Source organism: Ictalurus punctatus, chromosome 8 (genome assembly GCF_001660625.3).
Source record: "Ictalurus punctatus breed USDA103 chromosome 8, Coco_2.0, whole genome shotgun sequence".
Classification (NCBI taxonomy): Eukaryota; Metazoa; Chordata; class Actinopteri; order Siluriformes; family Ictaluridae; genus Ictalurus; species Ictalurus punctatus.
In genome coordinates this window covers 12,082,808-12,101,260 of record NC_030423.2, presented here as the reverse complement: position 1 = coordinate 12,101,260, position 18,453 = coordinate 12,082,808, and the positions used below count along the sequence as shown (strand labels likewise).

At 39.1% G+C, this 18,453-nt stretch overlaps 1 protein-coding gene across 5 annotated transcripts in view; it reads left to right on the top strand.

Annotated features, from left to right (window-relative positions):
- Positions 1 to 18,453, top strand: part of fgf13a (fibroblast growth factor 13a) — a 134,811-nt gene that overhangs the window by 92,117 nt on the left and 24,241 nt on the right. For 4 of the 5 annotated variants that reach the window (XM_017473344.3, XM_017473346.3, XM_017473343.3 and 1 more), the window contains one exon: positions 10,978 to 11,088. In XM_017473344.3, coding sequence (XP_017328833.1) covers positions 10,978 to 11,088 — 111 coding nt within the window. Of the gene's footprint in view, positions 1 to 7,343; positions 8,187 to 10,977; positions 11,089 to 18,453 lie in introns of those variants that run through there. The other variant, XM_017473345.3, reaches the window with a different exon arrangement.

Here is an 18,453-nt window from a genome sequence, read left to right as displayed (position 1 = left end):
TATTTATTTTCCATTTAATTTCAAGTGCATTTTAGTGTGTCCTTGTTTAGTCATATTCTATGCACTGTCTGTTTTCCTCAGTGTTCGTTAATCCTGTCCGTATTGTATCCCTGCGCAGCATGTTTTCCTATTTGCTGCTCAAACACACCCTTCTTCAGCTCAGACACATGAAGGGCTTATCAGCTAACATTACAATGTGCAGTGCAACAATACTAAAAGAGCATGATTGGGACAAAAATTAGATATAATTTCAACAATCATTAAAGTGAAACCCCTCAGCAAGTGATCTTAGACTTGTGATCAGATTTGTCTGTTTAAACAGACTCATCACTAATGCTGTGGGTTAAAGGCAAGTGGCCTTCAAATTATTGGATGCTTTCTTGTACAGTAGATGGCACTATAGCAGAACTTCTTAACTACTCTTTGTGGATAGAGGTGATGAATTCCCCTATGCACATATTTGTGTGTTTAGATCCCAAGTGAAGTGACCAGGGAAGGAAAGGTTGGATTCAGCATAGAACTGCAAGTGATTTCAGCAGGGCTGTGTAGAGACCCTTAGAGATGTAGGAACATTTTAAAACACCAACTACAGCATTTTCCAAAAAAAAAAAAAAAACAACAAAAACAAAAAAAACAACAACACAATATTATATGATTAGATTGATTTTGAATTCCTATTATTATAATTACAGTCCCATCCAAAAGTATTGGAACAGTCTAACAGTTTCAGAACGCCAATTCTGTTTCGGCTATTGATGACATTCGGTTTTGAGAGCAAAAGATGAATATGACAAAATCGATCAGAATTCAGCTTTCATTTTCTGATATTTACATATACACGTGTTGAACATATTAAAACATGGTATCTTTGATGGCAGACCACCCAATTTGTAGGTGAGCAAAAGTATAGGAACAGATAGTCTTAAATTAAATGGAAGTAAATAACACTTGCTTGCAATAACTGCACCAAGTAGGTGTGCCACAGACTACCAAATTGTTGCGTTTTTCTTTTCCGTTGCTTTTCCAGGTGTGCACTGCAGCATGTTTCAGTTGTCTGTTTTGGGGGATTTCTCCTTTCAGACCCTCTTCAGGAGGTGAAATACATGCTCAACTTGGTTAAGGTCTGGTGATTGACTTGGCCAGTCTAAAACCTTCCAATTGTTCCCTGTGATGAAGTTCATTGTGTTGGCAGTGCTTTATGGGTCATTGTCTTGCTGCATGAAGGAGTTCCTCTCAATTAGATTGAATGCATTTCTCTGGAAGACAGATTGTTTCTGTAGACTTCTGAATTCATTCTGCTTCTACCATCATGAGTTACATCATCAAAAGTTTAGCAAGCCTGTTCCAGAAGCAGCCATACAAGCCCAAGCCATGACACTACCTCCACCAACAATTGACCGATGAGCTTATATGTTTTGGATCATGAGCAGATCCGTTCTTTGTCCACACTTTGGCCTTTCCATCACTTTGGTAGAGGTTTGGTAGAGGTTCCAGAACTTTTGTGGCTCTGAAACGTACTGCTGATGAGTGGTTTGCATCTTGTGGAATTGCTTCTATATTTCTGCACTTGAAGCTTTCTTCAAATGATGGATTGTGATACATTCACCCCTGTCCTGTGAAGGTTGTTGGTGATGTCACTAACTGTTGTTTTTGGGGTTTTCTTCACAGCTCTTACAATGACTGCTGCTGTTTTCCTTGGCCAACCTGTTCCATGTCTGGTTTTTAGTACATCAGTGGTTTCTTTCTTTTTCAGAACATTCCAAATTGTTTTATTGACTATGCCCAATGTTAGAGCAACAGCTCTATTATATAGTTCTACAATCATAGAGCAGGGTAGAGCAGGGAAGCTTCTAATTCAACTCTTCAGTTATTAGCATTTTGTACCATAATTGCTATATTGTACCATAATGACATGTGTTATCTGTTGTGCTGCTCTTTTCAATCCTGCCTATGAGATATGCCTCTATCTGCCTCAAGCAGTTATTTTTTTTCCTTTCACCTTTTCAAAGCATCTTTGTATTTACTACTGAATGAACTACTGAAAGAAGATAATTTATATATTGATTAATGAAAGAAAATATAACACACATAAGAAAAATATCCATTTTAAACTTTAATTTGAAATGTGAACTAGCTGTGAATTGTAGTTGCAAAAATGATGGCATGGAACATTTCTAAACACATATACAAAATGAGGTAGCAAATACTTTAATATTCTTGTATTCAGCCAGCTCTGACTTGAGCTGGATAGCCTACTGGTCTGCTGTATGATTTCCCTCTGAAGTCTAATGCTATAAATACAACATGAAAACACACACACAGAGCGAGAGAAAGAGAGATCAGTCATAACATTAAAACCACTGACAGGTGAAGTGAATAACATTTATTATCTCATTACAGTCACACCTGCCAAGGAGTGGGATATATTAAGCAGCAAATGACAAGGGTCAAATTGTGCTGGCTAGACAACTGGGTCAGAGCATCTTGTTGGGTGTTCCCGGTATGCAGTGGTAGTACCTACCAAAAGTGGTCAAAAGAAGGACAACCGGTGAACCAGCAACAGGGTCACGGGCGCCCAAGGCTCATTGATGTGGGTGGGGAGTGAAAGCTTGCTCGTCTGGTCCAATCCCACAGAAGAGCTACTGTAGTACACATTTCTGAAAAAGTTATTGCTGGCTATGATAGAAAGGTGTCAGAACACACAGTGCATCGCAGCTTGCTGCGTATGGGGCTGCATAGCAACAGACCAGTCAGAGTGCCAATGCTGATCCCTGTCCACTGCCAAAAGTGTCTACAATGGGCACGCCAGCATCAGAACTGGACCATGGAGCAATGGAAGAAAGTGGCCTGGTCTGAATAACGGAATCACGTTTTCTTTTACATGATGTGGACAGCCGGGTGTGTGTGCATCGCTTACCTGGGGAAGAGATGGGATGAGGATGCACTATGGGAAGAAGCTAAGCCGGCAGAGGCAGTGTGATTGGAAATGTTCTGCTCATTAGAGGCAGTTGTTAAAGGTTGTGCTTATACTTTAGCATTAAAGCAGAATTTGTTGGTTTCAATAGTTTAGGTTTTACTGTATCACATATCTCTGCCAGAAAAGAATCAGATGACGGTTTCATACTGTAACAATGTTGGCAGTATGCTGTATAGAGAACACAGCAGACACTTGTGAGCTTTTTTATTTTGGCAAATATCTTGGCAGCTTTACAGCTCACTCACTGCTTTATGCTTTGCTCTCTCAAAAGCACACACATTCAGCTCACTGCTCAGGGAGAGACAGAAAAAGAGAGAGAGAGACATAGGACATGAGCAGTGCCACATTAGTCAGTATCCCTCTAGTTTGTCCCCAAACACCACTCTTCCAGTGAACATACACACACTAGACCGCTGCCCCACCTTCTACATTTATCATTTCCAAAATTTAAATGGAATGATGAACTTAAAATCCATCACAACCCAGTTACAACTGTTAACAAGAAAATTGTGATACTAAATCTCTGTCATTATAACAAAAAGTATATAGTACAGTATATCACTAACCATCACATTTGTTTTTACCTTAATTCTATTGGCATGGTTCTCAAAAAAAGTGTCAAAATAAGGTAAAATATCAGTGCAATGCTACTTTGTCCTGGCTAGTTTAAAAAGCTACACTAAACAGCAGAGCAAAGCACTGCAACATGCATAAGCAGTGCGCTTATCATTAAAATGAGCTCCAATGTCTTCTTATTTACCTGCCTACTATCACACAGTAGTGACTGGCTTATGATTCATTCACTATTTGTTTTGTCTGTGAAGCTTGGCAAGATCAGATTAACTGTCTGATTTTTCTGTTTATAGCATTGTGGGATTTTAGCATAGAAACACAGAAAACGGAAATGGAGTCTTGGCTTTTCAATGTACCCACATATAAGTAATGAGTAATATAGAGTATTATTATACAGTGGAGCATGTTCGCCTCACACCTCCAGGGTTGTGGTAGGTTCGTGGTAGGTTGATTGGCATGTCCAAAGTGTCCGTAGTGTATGAATGGGTGGGTGTGTGAGTGTGTATGTGATTGTGCCCTGCGATGGATTGGCACCCTGTCCAGGGTGTACCCCACCTTGTGCCTGATGCTCCCTGGGATAGGCTCCAGGTTCCCACATGACCCTGAAAAGGATAAAGCGGTATAGAAGATGAATGGATGAATGGATGGATTATACAGTGGGGGAAATAAGTATTGAACGCGTCAACATTTATTTCAGTAAATATATTTCCAATGAGGCTATTCACATGAAATTTTCACCAGACATCAATATTAACTCAAGAAATCCACACATATAAAGAAATCCAAACATTAAAGTCCATAAATAAAATTATGTGTAATAAAGTGGAATAACACAGGAAAAAAGTATTGAACATGCTAACTGAAATTAATTTAATACTTAGTGGAGAAGCCTTTGTTTGTAATGACCGCTTCAAGATGCTTCCTGTATGAAGAAATTAATCTGCTGCAGTATTCAGGTGTGATTTTGGTCCATTCTTCTAAACATATTGTCTTTAAATCTGGTTCAATTGGATTCAATCAGGTGATTGACTGGGCCATTCTAACACCTTGATTTTTTTTCTCTGAAACCAACTTAGAGTTTCCTTTGCTGTATGCTTTGGATCGTTGTCCAACTGGAAGATCCACCAATGTCTCATCTTCATCATCCTGGTGGATGACAGCAGATTCTTCTCAAGAATCTCCTGATAAAGGGCTCCATTCATCGTTCCTTCAATTATATGAAGTCTGCCAGTACATGCAATGAAAAACAGCCCCACACCATGATGCTTCCACCTCCAAACTTCACTGTTGGTATAGTGTTTTTAGGGTGATGTGCAGTTCCATTCCTTCTCCAAACATGGACATCTACACTCTCCCAGTATTTCACAGGCTTGTCCAAATGGGTTGTAGCAAACTTTAAATGAGCTTCGACATGCCTTTTCTTTAGTAATGGAGTCTTGCATGGTGAGCGTGAGAAGTGGAGTACATTGCCTATTGTTTTCTCTGTGACAATGGCACCTGTTGCCTCCAAGTGTTTCTGGAGCTCCGAGTGGTTCTTGGCTCTTGGGCTACTCTTCTGACTATTCTTCAGACTCCCTGGTCAGAATTTTGCGAGGAGTTCATGTCTGTGGCCAGTTGATGACGGAGTGACGTTGCTTCCACTTGTGGATAATGGCTCCAATGGTGCTTACTGGAAGATTCAGAAGTTTTGAAATAATTCTGTATCCGATTCCATCAATATGTTTTGCAGCAATAAGGTTGTGAAGCCCTTGGGAGAGCTCTTTGCTTTTACCCATTGTGAGATGTTTCTTGTGTGACACCTTGGTAATAAAAAGCCTTTTTATAGACCATCAATTTACAAGCTGATATTAATTTGCACAGAAAGGGTGCATAATTATTTTCTAACTTCTTATGGACTTCAGCTGTTTCCTTGCCTTACCTTGCCTTGGAAAACTGCTTTTTCTTAGCATGTTCAATACTTTTTTCCTGTGTCATTCCACTTTATTACACATAACTTTATTTATGGATTTAATGTTGTGAATTCTTTATATTTCCGGATTTCTTGAGTTAATACTGATGTCCGGTGAACATTTCATGTGAATAGCCTCACTGGAAATATATTTACTGAAAAAATGTTGAGGTGTTACTATACTTATTTCCCCCACTGTATGTGTTAGACAAAAAATATAGTTTGCCTACATTTGCTGGTATAATATCCTCCACTCTTATGGGAAGGCTTTCCGCTGGATTTTGGAATGTGGCTGTGGGGATTTGTGCTCAATCAGCCACAAGAGCATTAGTGGGGTCAGGCACTTATGTTGGGCGAGGAGACCTGGTGTGCAGTTGGTGTTTCAGTTCATCCCAAAGGTGTTCAGTGGGGTTGAGGTCAGGGCTCTGTGCAGGCCACTCAATTTCTTCCACTCCAAACTTGCCAAACCATGTCTTCAAGGACCTCGCTTTGTGTACAGAGGTATTGTCATGCTGGATCAGGTTTGGGCTCCTTAGTTCCAGTGAAGGGAATTTTTAATGCTACAGCATACAGAAACATAAAATATCCTATACATCCTATACAAGATGGGCGCACGAAGGCTTAGTGGTTAGCACATTCTCCTCCCACCGCCAGGGCCGGGGGTTCGATTCCCGCGGCGCTGTGTGTGCGCAGAGTTTGCATGTTCTCCCTGTGCTGCGGGGGTTTCCTCCGTGTACTTCAGTTTCCTTCCCCAGTCCAAAGACATGCATGGTAGGTTGATTGGCATGTCTAAAGTGTCCGTAGTGTATGAATGGGTGTGAGTGTGTGTGTGTGATTGTGTGCCCTGCGATGGATTGGCACCCTGTCCAGGGTGTACCCTGCCTTGTGCCCGATGCTCCCTGAGATAGGCTCCAGGTTCCATGTGACCCTGAAAAGGATAAGCGCTATAGAAGATGGATGGATGGATGGATCTTATACAAGAAGTCCTACTGAAAGACAGGAACACCTACCACCGCAACTAAGTCCAGAGGATGGAGTCGGACTGATCCCGGTTCTCCTACCTGAACAAAAGTCCAGGGGTGGAGACACCTCAGTGTGTTTCATATTGGATCAGGTTGTTGTTATTCTAAGTTGTACAGCACTTCATGGGAAGGTTTAAGCTTATATGAGGAGTTGGATCAGGTTCAGCTCCACCCCATGGACTTTTGGTTCTGCAATGTGGTAAAGCTATATGAGGGACTAGAGGCATGAAAAATGATTGCTGGTATGAAATCAGGATAACTGGAGTAATGATGAAGGACTGAAGTGCATGCGTTATAACAGAGTTTTTTAAAATAATAATAAAAAAAAGGCATCAAGAAGCATAAGCCTAGCACCACAATGCCCACTCCCACCTCAAGAAACAGCATTTTTGAGGAGCAACTCATTTCTTGTTCTGGCGAGTTGATCTCATGCGTCTAGAAGAATTCACTGGCAATCTGAGATCTTCATTTGAGCTCCACTTTTGTAATTCCCTCGCGCAAACAACTCCCTTTGGCAGTAAGCTTCGGGCCTGCTGAACTTTGAACTTTAAATGCGTGAAAATCGAAATGGCATTTGTAGGCTATATATGGGGCCGCGTCCTCATTCCTCACTCACTTGCCCACATCTGCGAAGTACTAGTGCATGCCTTAAGAGTCAGATATGCCTCAGTGGGGAGGCATTGCGAGAAGCGCAAATGTCAACACAGAGTCCATGACGCACAGCGCGCGCGATAGAGATATCGAGCGAGCACATATTAATGCAAACACGGGGCGCTCGCGCCTCAAGCTCTTGCTAGAGTTAGGTAGTTTTAACATAACAACAGGCTTATCCTCTGAATAAGAACCACCTATAGAGGGGAAACACACCTCGGCAGAAAATGCGATCTCGTTAACAGGTGTTTATTGTGGCTGCGCATTACAGCGCACTCGCTCCCTCACTCGCTTCATTCACTCTCTCTCTCTCTCTCTCTCTCTCTCACTCACTCACTCCCTCTGCCTCAGTGCTCCTGTTCCTCCCATGTGATGCCGTAAATGTCTTTGGTGGCATCTTGTGAAACGCGTTTTGGGGATCTGGACAGAACAAAAGCACTGTTCCTAGGTGCTGTGCTCAGAGAGTGTTATCTTTTGGAGTGGAAGGCTGCAGGGTGTTGAATGTGGACGCCGCGTTGATCCTATCCAGAAGATTAAAATGCATCATTCGGAAGGCGCGCGCGTGAATCCGAGCGCAGTTTCCATTTCACCTCTGAAAGGAGTGTAAACTCTAGTTAGACTTTACAGTTCTGGAGCAACTTTGAGTTCATTGTCTGATTTTCTTTCCCCCTTTTCACAACGAACGATGCCGGTTGCTCTGATATGCGAAGTCGGATGTGAGCGGGTTAACTGATCCGTGTAGAAATCCGGCTGAGGAGGAGAGAGGAGGGGCGAAATCAGCCTCTCTCAGCGCGCGCTTTTGGGCGTCTCGTCGCCACACTGGCTATGGCGGCGGTGATCGCCAGCTCCCTGATTCGGCAGAAAAGGCAGGCTAGGGAGCGCGAGAAGTCCAACGCCTGCCGCTGCGCCAGCAGCCCGAACAAAGCCAAAAGTGCATGCGAGAAACCAAGTCGCCTCAGCGTCTTCTCCCGGGTCAAGCTCTTCGGTTCTAAGAAGCGCCGGAGGAGACGACCAGGTGCTCAGATGCTCATGTCATCACCATCATCCTGTTCATGACCTCCATAACCATGATGGGATTTCTTACATTTTTTTTTTCTCCATACACACCATCACATTCTTACTCATGTGTGCATCTGTCAATTCATCCCAGACTAATCCCCATCAATTCAACAGCTCCTCTCTTTACTAATTTCTCACCATCTCAGCTCATCATTTTACATCTCCATCAGTTTTCTGTCTGTAGCAGTGTTTCGCTTGTGCTTGTGAACTTACACAGCATAAACTTTATCAGGATTGAGGGTGAAAGCTTGCTTGCCGTGTGCAGAACATGCAGCAATATTATGTAACGCCAAAGCAGAGCTTTCACTAATCTCAGGGTGACAAGAAATGAAAATAGGAAAGTCAATATATAAATATTTGTTCTAAAGCAGTTTAGACAATGTGAACTTGCAGTTGTTGTTTGGTTGCAGGGAGAATCCTAGCTAAGGGAGTGAACACTGCTTTGTGCGTGTATGTGTATGTGTTTGTGTGTGTATGTGTGTGTGTGTCAGATGAGGTTGAGACAAAAATTACCCCAGATGTATGGCTTGATCAGCACTATTCAGAATTGAACAGGTTCAAAAACATATGATTACCCTCCTGGTGCATGATTTATTAAAGTATGTAATGAGGGTTTATTTCTTTTTGTTTTTTTGTCCTGTTTTTATCCTAAGAGTGTGCAGTCCATGGACACTCCCAAGATAAAACACACAGACAGATATTGCACATCAGTGTCCGTGTGTTTAGTACAGAATTCTCTGGCAGTGTTAACTCACTTATAGAATGTTCAAGCACAATTTAAGTATTCTAACACTGGTTCCTTGAGGTAGCTAAGTGGGTGCTGCAGAGTTCATAGTATGACTCATCTTTCTCTTTTAACTTGGTAAACTGAGTGCCATTCGTTTTATTACAGCCATTTATTTTTTTATACGATTCTATAATAGTGTCAATTAAAAGGCAGGTATTTAATACAGAGCCAAATAATGGTGTGACTGGACCTTTTTGCACGTACCATTTTCAAGCTATTTATTACAAAGCTTTTCTCGTTCTGCCATTGTAAATGATTATCTTTTGCATACTATTATAAAAGTATTATCTTTGTTACCTTCCTTCATTGTACATCTAAGGTGATTGTAGTAAACTTAGGGTTAGGGTTTAAACCAAAAAACATGTATTTGAATATATTGGCTATAGGCATAAGTATCTCGTGGGGAGAGAAGAGCAGTTAATTTTATTCTCAGCTCTCAGCACACAGGAGTTTTCTTGTATTTCCTATTGTAAAGGCTAGACTAGAGTATCATAAAATATGGTCCTCATTTTGGAATGTATTGATAAAGCTGCTGTTTACTATTTTACAGCACATGTATCCACAGTTCCACCATTATTTCCATATACAAACATATTTTCATAATATTGTATTGAAACTGTTATTTTTAGTTTATACATTGGTCTTAAACACTTTTTTTAAACATTATATGCATCTATATGAAGCATGCAGCATGAAGCAAAGTTCATTTCATCATTGTCCAAGGATAAGGATTGTCAACAAGTGTAATGATATGCAGGAACAAGCAAGTTTAGATAGATAACACAAACGTGAACTATATACCGTACACTCAAGTCCATAAATATTTGGACATTGACAAATTTATATGAATATGCCATGCTAATGGCATGCAAATGATGCTAAATTTGGGCCTGTGCCATGTAAACATATTCAGAACTATGTACTCATAGAAAGATTATCAGAATAATCAACAACAACAAACAAATTTAACATCTACAGTACAAGCCCATAGATAGAAAGTGAGTTGTAATCATCCCGCATTGCTCTGATACCAAGGCTTACATGCATGCACAAACATTCCCAGAGATTGGCAAACCGCAGTTTGAACTCCACTTCACCCACAGTTCTGAATGGTGAGGGTTTTTTGAGATGACCAATTCTTTTCTCTAAGGCCTCATGTTAATAGGAGCACAAGCCTTGGCACAGTACATTTTCTTATGCATTTTATTTCACATGCTATTGGCTCAATCTCAAAAGCAGGCACCATAATGCAATTGTGTAGATGCTTGTTCTGTCAGCTCCTTAGAGAATAAAGACAATCTTCCAGCTTTATCCGCTAGTCCCAGGATGACTTGTACCTACTGAGGAGTTGCAGGACTTCTGATGGAGCAAAGTCGTCTGAAGCTCCATCTTGGAATTTTAGTCCCAGTCACAGAAAGCTGAACTTGAAAAGACATCTGCCTCTTTTCAGATCCGGAGCAAGATTCTGTACAGAGCTAATGGAGCAGAAAGTAGCTAGGGCATGTGAATTACCAGGGCGTCTCCCTGGAGAAGAAACAGTGGATGAAAGGTAGGACAGAAGACTGAGGATATAAAAGGGGTTGAATAATATGGTAGAAAACACCAATGTGAAAAACGAAGGCAGTTAAGCCAATTAAAAATGGTGAAAAGTAGCGAAATACTCACGTGATTACAGGCAAACAGTAAGCAAAAGCTGTATATCTTTGCAAAGGCTTTGAAATTTGTGGTTCATTATGTAATGTATGTACATTTTTTTTTCTTTCTCTAGCTCTGGTTTGTTTGTGCTCTGGTTCCATTTTTATTGCCCTAAAGCACGTGTAATCCTGCTCTGCCTGATGCTACACACCCAGTTACACTTCTACACTTAATACACCAGTGCCTATCTCACCCTCTCTCTCTCTCTCTCTCTCTCTCTCTCTCTCTCTGTCTCTCTCTCTCTCTCTCTCTGTCTATCCCTTAGAGCCCCAGCTGAAGGGGATTGTGACGAAGCTGTACAGTCGGCAGGGCTTCCATTTGCAACTCCAGGCAGATGGAACCATTGATGGAACTAAAGAGGAGGACAGCAGTTTCAGTAAGTCCCCTAGAGACTTCCTTCAGCTTTCTGAATCCATTGTTCACTATGCACTGATGTAATCACTTCCCATAAACACACCTAGTTTATGGTACTTCAAAAAAGCGAGAGGTTCCCTTTAATATGTCTGCCTTGCATTGTTAGGTGGTGCTGGTGTTTTCTCTTAAAGGGAGCTCTGCCTCTTCCGTGCATCCATTTCCCTCTCTCTTTCATGCTGTCTCACACACACCTTCACACAAACATGCATAACATTTTTATTTCTCGAAAATATTTAAGGTGAATGTGCTACTATCAGTATCAGTTGAATAGCTAAAATGTAATCCTTTGCCCTTAAATGGCAGAAGCACTGGCGTTATTCATCAAACAAGCAAATGTTTGAGTGCTGGAATTAATTGTGAGCTCCGACTCATGAAACAGTCATATGGAGTAGATTTCTGCCCTCCACCAGTCCCTTATTTACATGTCACATGCTTATGCCACATTTACCATGCATGCCTCATCATGTACACAAAGCATGACCTAATTTATAAAGTGTAGTAGGAAAACTGAAATCATGGTGCAAAACGTTGCAAAAATATATATATAATCATTTCTAGGGGAATATATATATATATATATATATATATATATATATATATATATATATATATATATATATATATATATATATATATATAAAGTATTATCTGTATAATCTTGTGGGAGATTCTGGGTCTTTGTTCAGACAAGAAAAAGCAGCCTGCCATTGCAGTGAAACTCACAGAAAAGCTCACATTACTGTATGTCATCTCTTTGCAGATCGTTATTAAGAATATAAAAGACAATAGGATATTATTCAAAAGAAAGAGAACAAGGGAGAATGGAAGAGAAACTCTATTTAAATGAATAAATCAAAGAAATGGTTAAAAGTGTATTAGAAATGTAGAAAGGAATAAAACAAGAAGGATTAAGAACAACAGAAATGTTCATTTTTGTACCAAAATTTTTATATTTACTTTAGAGATTTTAGTTTTCATATTTTCTATATAAATCTGCAGTTCAATACAATTCAACTATTATTATTGTGATTACTGTTGCTGTTGATCTTGTAATTGATGAGAATGGTAATCTAGCTGATTAAATTGTGTTTTTAAAAATATTGCACTAAAATTGACTTCATCTCAAAAAGACAAATATGCCCAAGATAAAAATGGATGAATACCAGCACTTCTAGAGTATATACTTATTTTATAATCAAAATTGATCTTTTGGAGCATTGCTGAATAAGAGTCTTTTTATTTTATAGATTAGTTCACTTTGGTGCAGAAGACATGCAAAAGAAAAATGAAACCTTCATGACCTGAATTAACCTAAAAGAGTTATGGGTATAGATGATATAATTGCATTTATTTAAAATTAATTACTGGTATAAAGGGGTTTTTCATTTTACAGCATATTTTTTGCTCTTAACATTGCTTAACACTAGCCTTACTGACCCAAAATAAAAAAATGTTTGTAAAGTAATTTTAAGTAATCATCATTCCAGTCAGTACCTTTTGTTTGCTGATGTCATGTCAGGAAATATTTGCTCAGAAACCCAGGATTACATTTTGATTGATCAATGTGTCTAGAGCAAATATTGCAAATATGACTCAAATGTGAAAAATTGATTCGCTTGGAAAACCGATTCATAGTGCTTTATCAACTCGGATAAAACAGGCGTCATTGGCCAGAAAAAAAACCCCAAGTCACTCTTCACTCTGCTCTATGCTGATTTCAGCTCTTAGGCATTGGGTGGGTAGTCAATAGTGTGAAGACTGCTATCTCCTTACTGACAGGAGTCATGTCCCTTGCACTTTCAGTTATCTTTGTCAGCCTCCCAAAAGCAGAACGTGACCTATGAGAGACAGGAGAGCCACTCAGGCTGAGACATAAAGCAAGTGGCACCTGTGTTTGGCATCTGTGCTATATCACATCGCCACTAAGTGGATATGACATCCTGCAGCCTGTAAATGAGCTGATGCTTTTTTGTTGCTCCCTGAGCCATGATGTCACTTATCTTCTGCAATTAAACATGGGTTATGAGCAGATTAGATGGCCGTATGGGGTATTTAATTTCGTTCCTCTCAGGACAAGGAGGCAGGGGCTCACAACATTAAAATTTAGAGCTCATCAAGTTTTATGGCTGTTTTATAATTAAGTACTAATTGCATACTGACTTCGTACCTGGACTAATCTGCTTTACTAACACTAAATAGCACCTGCCTTTATGTTAAAGCCCATGTTATTTACTTTAGATTATGGCTACAGCTACTAGATCTACCAGAGGAATTATATTACAGAGATGAATGGGATCTACATGTATTTGTTATATGACTAGAGGCTTTATGCACAAGTCTGTCCTCATTATCAGCCACTCCCTATTTCTAAGCCTTGAACAAGATTGGGCAATTTATCTGGAGTGAAAATGATTGAATTATGTAACATGCTAATGCTAATATGGAGAGACAGAAACATGGTTGCTAGAGTGGAGAAGTTGGAAAAATGATAGCTTCTATCTCTCACACTGCCAAAATAGCATTGTTAGGAGCTGGCTGACTTTGTCTCCATAGCAACAGCAATTTAGTCCTCTTGGTGTGAATGTGTGTGTGTGTGTGTGTGTGTGTGTGTGTGTGTGTGTGTGTGTGTGTGTGTGAGAGAGAGAGAGAGAGAGAGAGAGAGAGAGAGAGAGAGAGAGAGAGTGAGTGTTTGAGGGATAAGGGTCTGCTCACATGCACCAAATGTATTTGTTTTTGTTACTTAATCCTCATGTTCTCTTCTTCATTAAAATATTAGTGTGTGATCATGTGGAGAGAGGTAAATATTAATATTCAGGGTCTGTCACAGTGATTAATTAACCTTGATGTTTCATATACAGTGCTGTTCAGGCACATGTAAAGAAAAGATATCTTTAAAAATAATAAAATGACACATTTTCTACATGCGTCTATATTTGGTGTGACGAACCTTTGCCTTAAATATGTCAGTATTCTCAGGTACATATTACAGTTTATACATACAGTTTTCTGAACATTCAGAATGATGGCTGGTAAGTTTTTCTAAGCACTTTGGAGAACCTGCCACAGTTCTTCTGGAGACTTTGACTTTCACACTTGCTTCTAGGTTCTATAATCCCCGAGAGCCAGTATTTATTTATTTTTTTTGTCTGAAAAGTAGTATATTACATAATATACGACCTTCTTTGCTGACATACAACCCTTATTCTTAAACATTTAATGTTTGTTCTGGATAATCGATTTTTATTATTATTATTATTATTATTATTATTATTATTATTATTAGTCATTGCAGTTATGTCTCGTGATGCAAAACTGAATGACTTTGAAATCTCATTGTGATCGACTAGTTTGAATAATAACAATGTTAGAAAGTTCATTTCATCATTGTCCAAGTCCATAAATATTTGGACATTGACAAATTATTGGGTATTTTAGCTGTCTACCACAGTATATAGGAGTTGAATTTGAAGTGCATACTTTCAGCTTTAATTTGATGCTATCTACAACTAAATCAATTAAACATTGTAGGAATTACAGCACTTTCTATATGCAGTCCCCACTTTTTAAGGGACGAAATGTAATTGGATAATTGGCTGCTCAGCTGTCCCATGCCCAGGCGTGTGTTATTCCCTAATTATTTCAAGTACAAATGAGGAGATGAATAGAGGTGTTTTCAAGTGTGACATTTGCATTTGCAATTTGTTGCTGTTAACTCTCCATATGAAGTCTAATGAGCAGTCACTAGTAGTGAAGCGAGCCATCGTTAAGCTGAAAAACCAAAGCAAACTCATCAAAAAGATCAAGCCAAAAAAAAAAAAACACATAAAGGTCCAGAAAAGGATTATTTACAGGTGTCCTGGTAATGAAAAAACCCTTCAAAACAGTTGGCCAGATTAAGATCACCTTCCAGGAAGTAGGCATATCTGTGTCGATATGAACAATCCAGAGAAAACATTACTGCTGTAAATAAAGAAGGTTTACCACAAGATGTAAACCATTGGTAAATCTCAAAATTAGTGTTCCAACAACATCCTATGGAATTAGAACTTGAACCAGAATTATGGGAAGAGCAGAGTATAGAGAAGGATAAGAACTGCTCATTGGAGGGTGCTTCACAGTGCAAATGGACAGTGACCCAAAGCATACTTCTAAAGCAACCCAAGATTTTTTTGTGGCCAAGTCACTCAGCTGACCTGACTACAATTGAGCATGCGAAAGGCACCAAGCAGGACAAGCGGGAACCAAATTCAGCTGCAGAAGAGGCCTGCCAGAGCATCACCAGGGAAGAAACCCAGCGTCTGGTGTTATTGACTGTAGGATTTGCAACTAAGTATTAAAATTTGTATTTATGACTATGTTAGTTTGTCCGATTACTTTTGGTTCTTTATAAACTGGTCTCAGATTAAAGCTGAAAGTCTGCACTATTTGTTATTTAATTTCAACTCTGATATCCTGTGGTATACAGATAAAATAACAATCACTTGTTCAATAACAATGCCCAAATATTTTTGGATTAGTCCCTTCACCAAAACAGAAGATCACACTGACAAATATGAATGACGTGGCAAAATTGGATGTGTCTATGCTGTACTGTAGTTGCATATCAAAGGATGTAACCTATAGATTAAATTAGTTAATAAAACATGCTCTATTTAGTCACCTGTTTTATAGATGCAAGATTAATGGTGCTTAATGATAAGTACAATTAATGACAAAAGCCACTTCTAAACACATTTGAATATATTATTCTATAAAGTTAGTTTTGATGTCACATCCATCATGTGGCTCTCCACTGTTTAATCATATCTGCTATAATAGGTCCTTGTGAATATCAGAAAAGGTTTTGGTTAATGGAAGAATATATTAATGCAGGCTATAAACATAGAGCATGGATCCTTAAATTCAGTACTGGAGGGCTCACCCAACGGAGTTCTTACTTTTTCCTGCTCCCAACACTTGAAACTCTATGTGGCAGTGGGACTCCAGGACTGCAGATGAGAAATCCGGGCACAGAGGACACATATCAACACCATTTCAAACCCCAAAACAAGAAAAAGAACAGCCACGACCCTTGTGGATCTCAGGGGCATGCACAAGTAATTACTGCAAGTTGGCCATTTGGGACTGCAAGCCATCACTAAAGATCAATGCCAACCATATGGCTTTGTATCACCTCTGAAAATACAATGAAAGCCAATCTGACTGGGCCATAATTTTTTTTAAAAAAAAAACCTTGACAAAGCTGCTGGCAGGCATCTATTTTGTAAAATGTTCTTAGAAAACAAATAAACTATAGCCATGTAAAAATAGTTAAACATTCATCAGTAAAAGAACCAGAAACATTTAAATATTAGGTAACTGTTAATAGGTTTCTGTGTTCTAGCGCTTTGCTATATTACTTAACTGGCTCACAGCAAGATTGGTAGTTAGCTCTCTTTTTAATGTTAGTCACTAATGTTAGTCACCTGGCACTGCTTGAGTTAACTGGTTAATTAGTTAATCATGATAATGTAATTACTACATTTAACATTTAAGATAGATGCTGAAATACATTTCAATGAAATTAAGTTAAGGGAAATTCTTCTATGCTTGATCAGAAATGCAAGCACACCGACAGTCTGATCGGCAAGCCAAAGACCATTTTAGATGATGTGTGCCTTACAAGAAGCTTGTTCATTGCAGTATCTGTTTCAAGCATGAATGTAAAAGCGTCTGGCCTCCAAAGCTGGTTATAAAACTAAAGAGCACATAAAAAGCCTCCTAATGGCAGCTAACATTAACCGAGTTGATGCTTCCAAGTATGATACAAATCAGTATACATTACAGGAAGCTGGTTCCTTTGGGTGTCTGATTTGATGACTAAAGGTGAATTCACCTAGCCCACAAGACTGGTCTTAGGGTTAATACCATTTAAAAGGTCTCACCCTGACAAGGTTGATGATTCCAAGAACAAATGTGAATATACTATTTAGAAAATACTATCATTTTTGTTTAACATTAATGCTTGACAACCAGTATACACAGCCTGCTAGAGTACAGACTGTAGCTAGTAAGCTAACTGACTAGTGTGCTATAGGATGCACTAGCATCTATTTCTAGTTGGATAATATATATATATACTTCAGCTAGCAATCATCAGTGTATATCAATTTTATTGTTTTGTTTTTTTTTTTACAGGTATTAAATAAGTTTTTTGATGAAGTAACACTGAAAGAAATGCAAGTGTATTACTGATGGTTTTAAAAATGGTCCAGTCATTTTCTGAGAAGAATTTCTACAATGGCGATTCCAAAAAAGTTGGGACGCTGTGTGAAATGTTATTCAAAACAGAACATAGAAAACATCAAATGTTTAAACTGAAAAAATGTACCATTTTAAGGAAAATAAGGTAATTTTGAACTTGACGGTTGCAAAACTGGGGCAACAAAAGGCTGGAAAAGTAAATGTTACTAAAAAGAAACAGCTGGAGGTAAATTGGCAACAGGTCAGTAAGATGATTGGGTATAAAAAGAGTATCTTAGAGAGGCAGAGTCTTTCAGAAGTAAAGATGGGTAGTGGTTCAACAATCTGCAAAAAACTGTGTCTACAAATTGTGGAACAATTTCAGAATAATGTTCCTCAACGTAAAATTGCGAAGACTATGAATATCTCATCATCTACAGTACATAATCTCATCAAAAGGTTCTGAGAATCTTGAGAAATCTCTGTGCATATGGGACAAGGGTGAAAATCAATATTGCATGCCCGTGATCTTTGGGCCCTCAGGCGGCACTGCATTAAAAACAGTCATGATTCTGTAAAGGAAGTCACTGCATGGGCTCAGAAACACCTCCAGAACTCATTGTCTGTGAACACAGTTCATCGTGCCAATCCACAAATGCTGGTTAAAGCTCCATCATGCAAAGAAGAAGCCATATGTGAACATGATCCAGAAACGCTGCCAACATCTCTAGGCCGAAGCTCATTTAAAATGGACTGAGACAAAGCGGAAAACTGTTCTGTGGTCAGACGAATCGAAATATTTAATTTTTTTTGGAAACCATGGACGCCACATCCTCTAAAGCTTTTCAGCCCACAAGCCCCAAAATTACGGTGCCAGTGACTCGCAACTCCCCACCACTATCCTCAGAGGTGGTTAAAGTATACAAATGTAATGGGCTTACCCAAACAGCATAATGACAACAACACAACAGAACACAATAGCCTAACAACCATAATATTATTTAAAAGTAGCCTAATTTAGACATTACTTTCATTTCAGTGTTAACCTCACCTAATGAGATGGGTGTGCACAATGCTTGCAACACAGCAAGTAAATTCTTGGTTT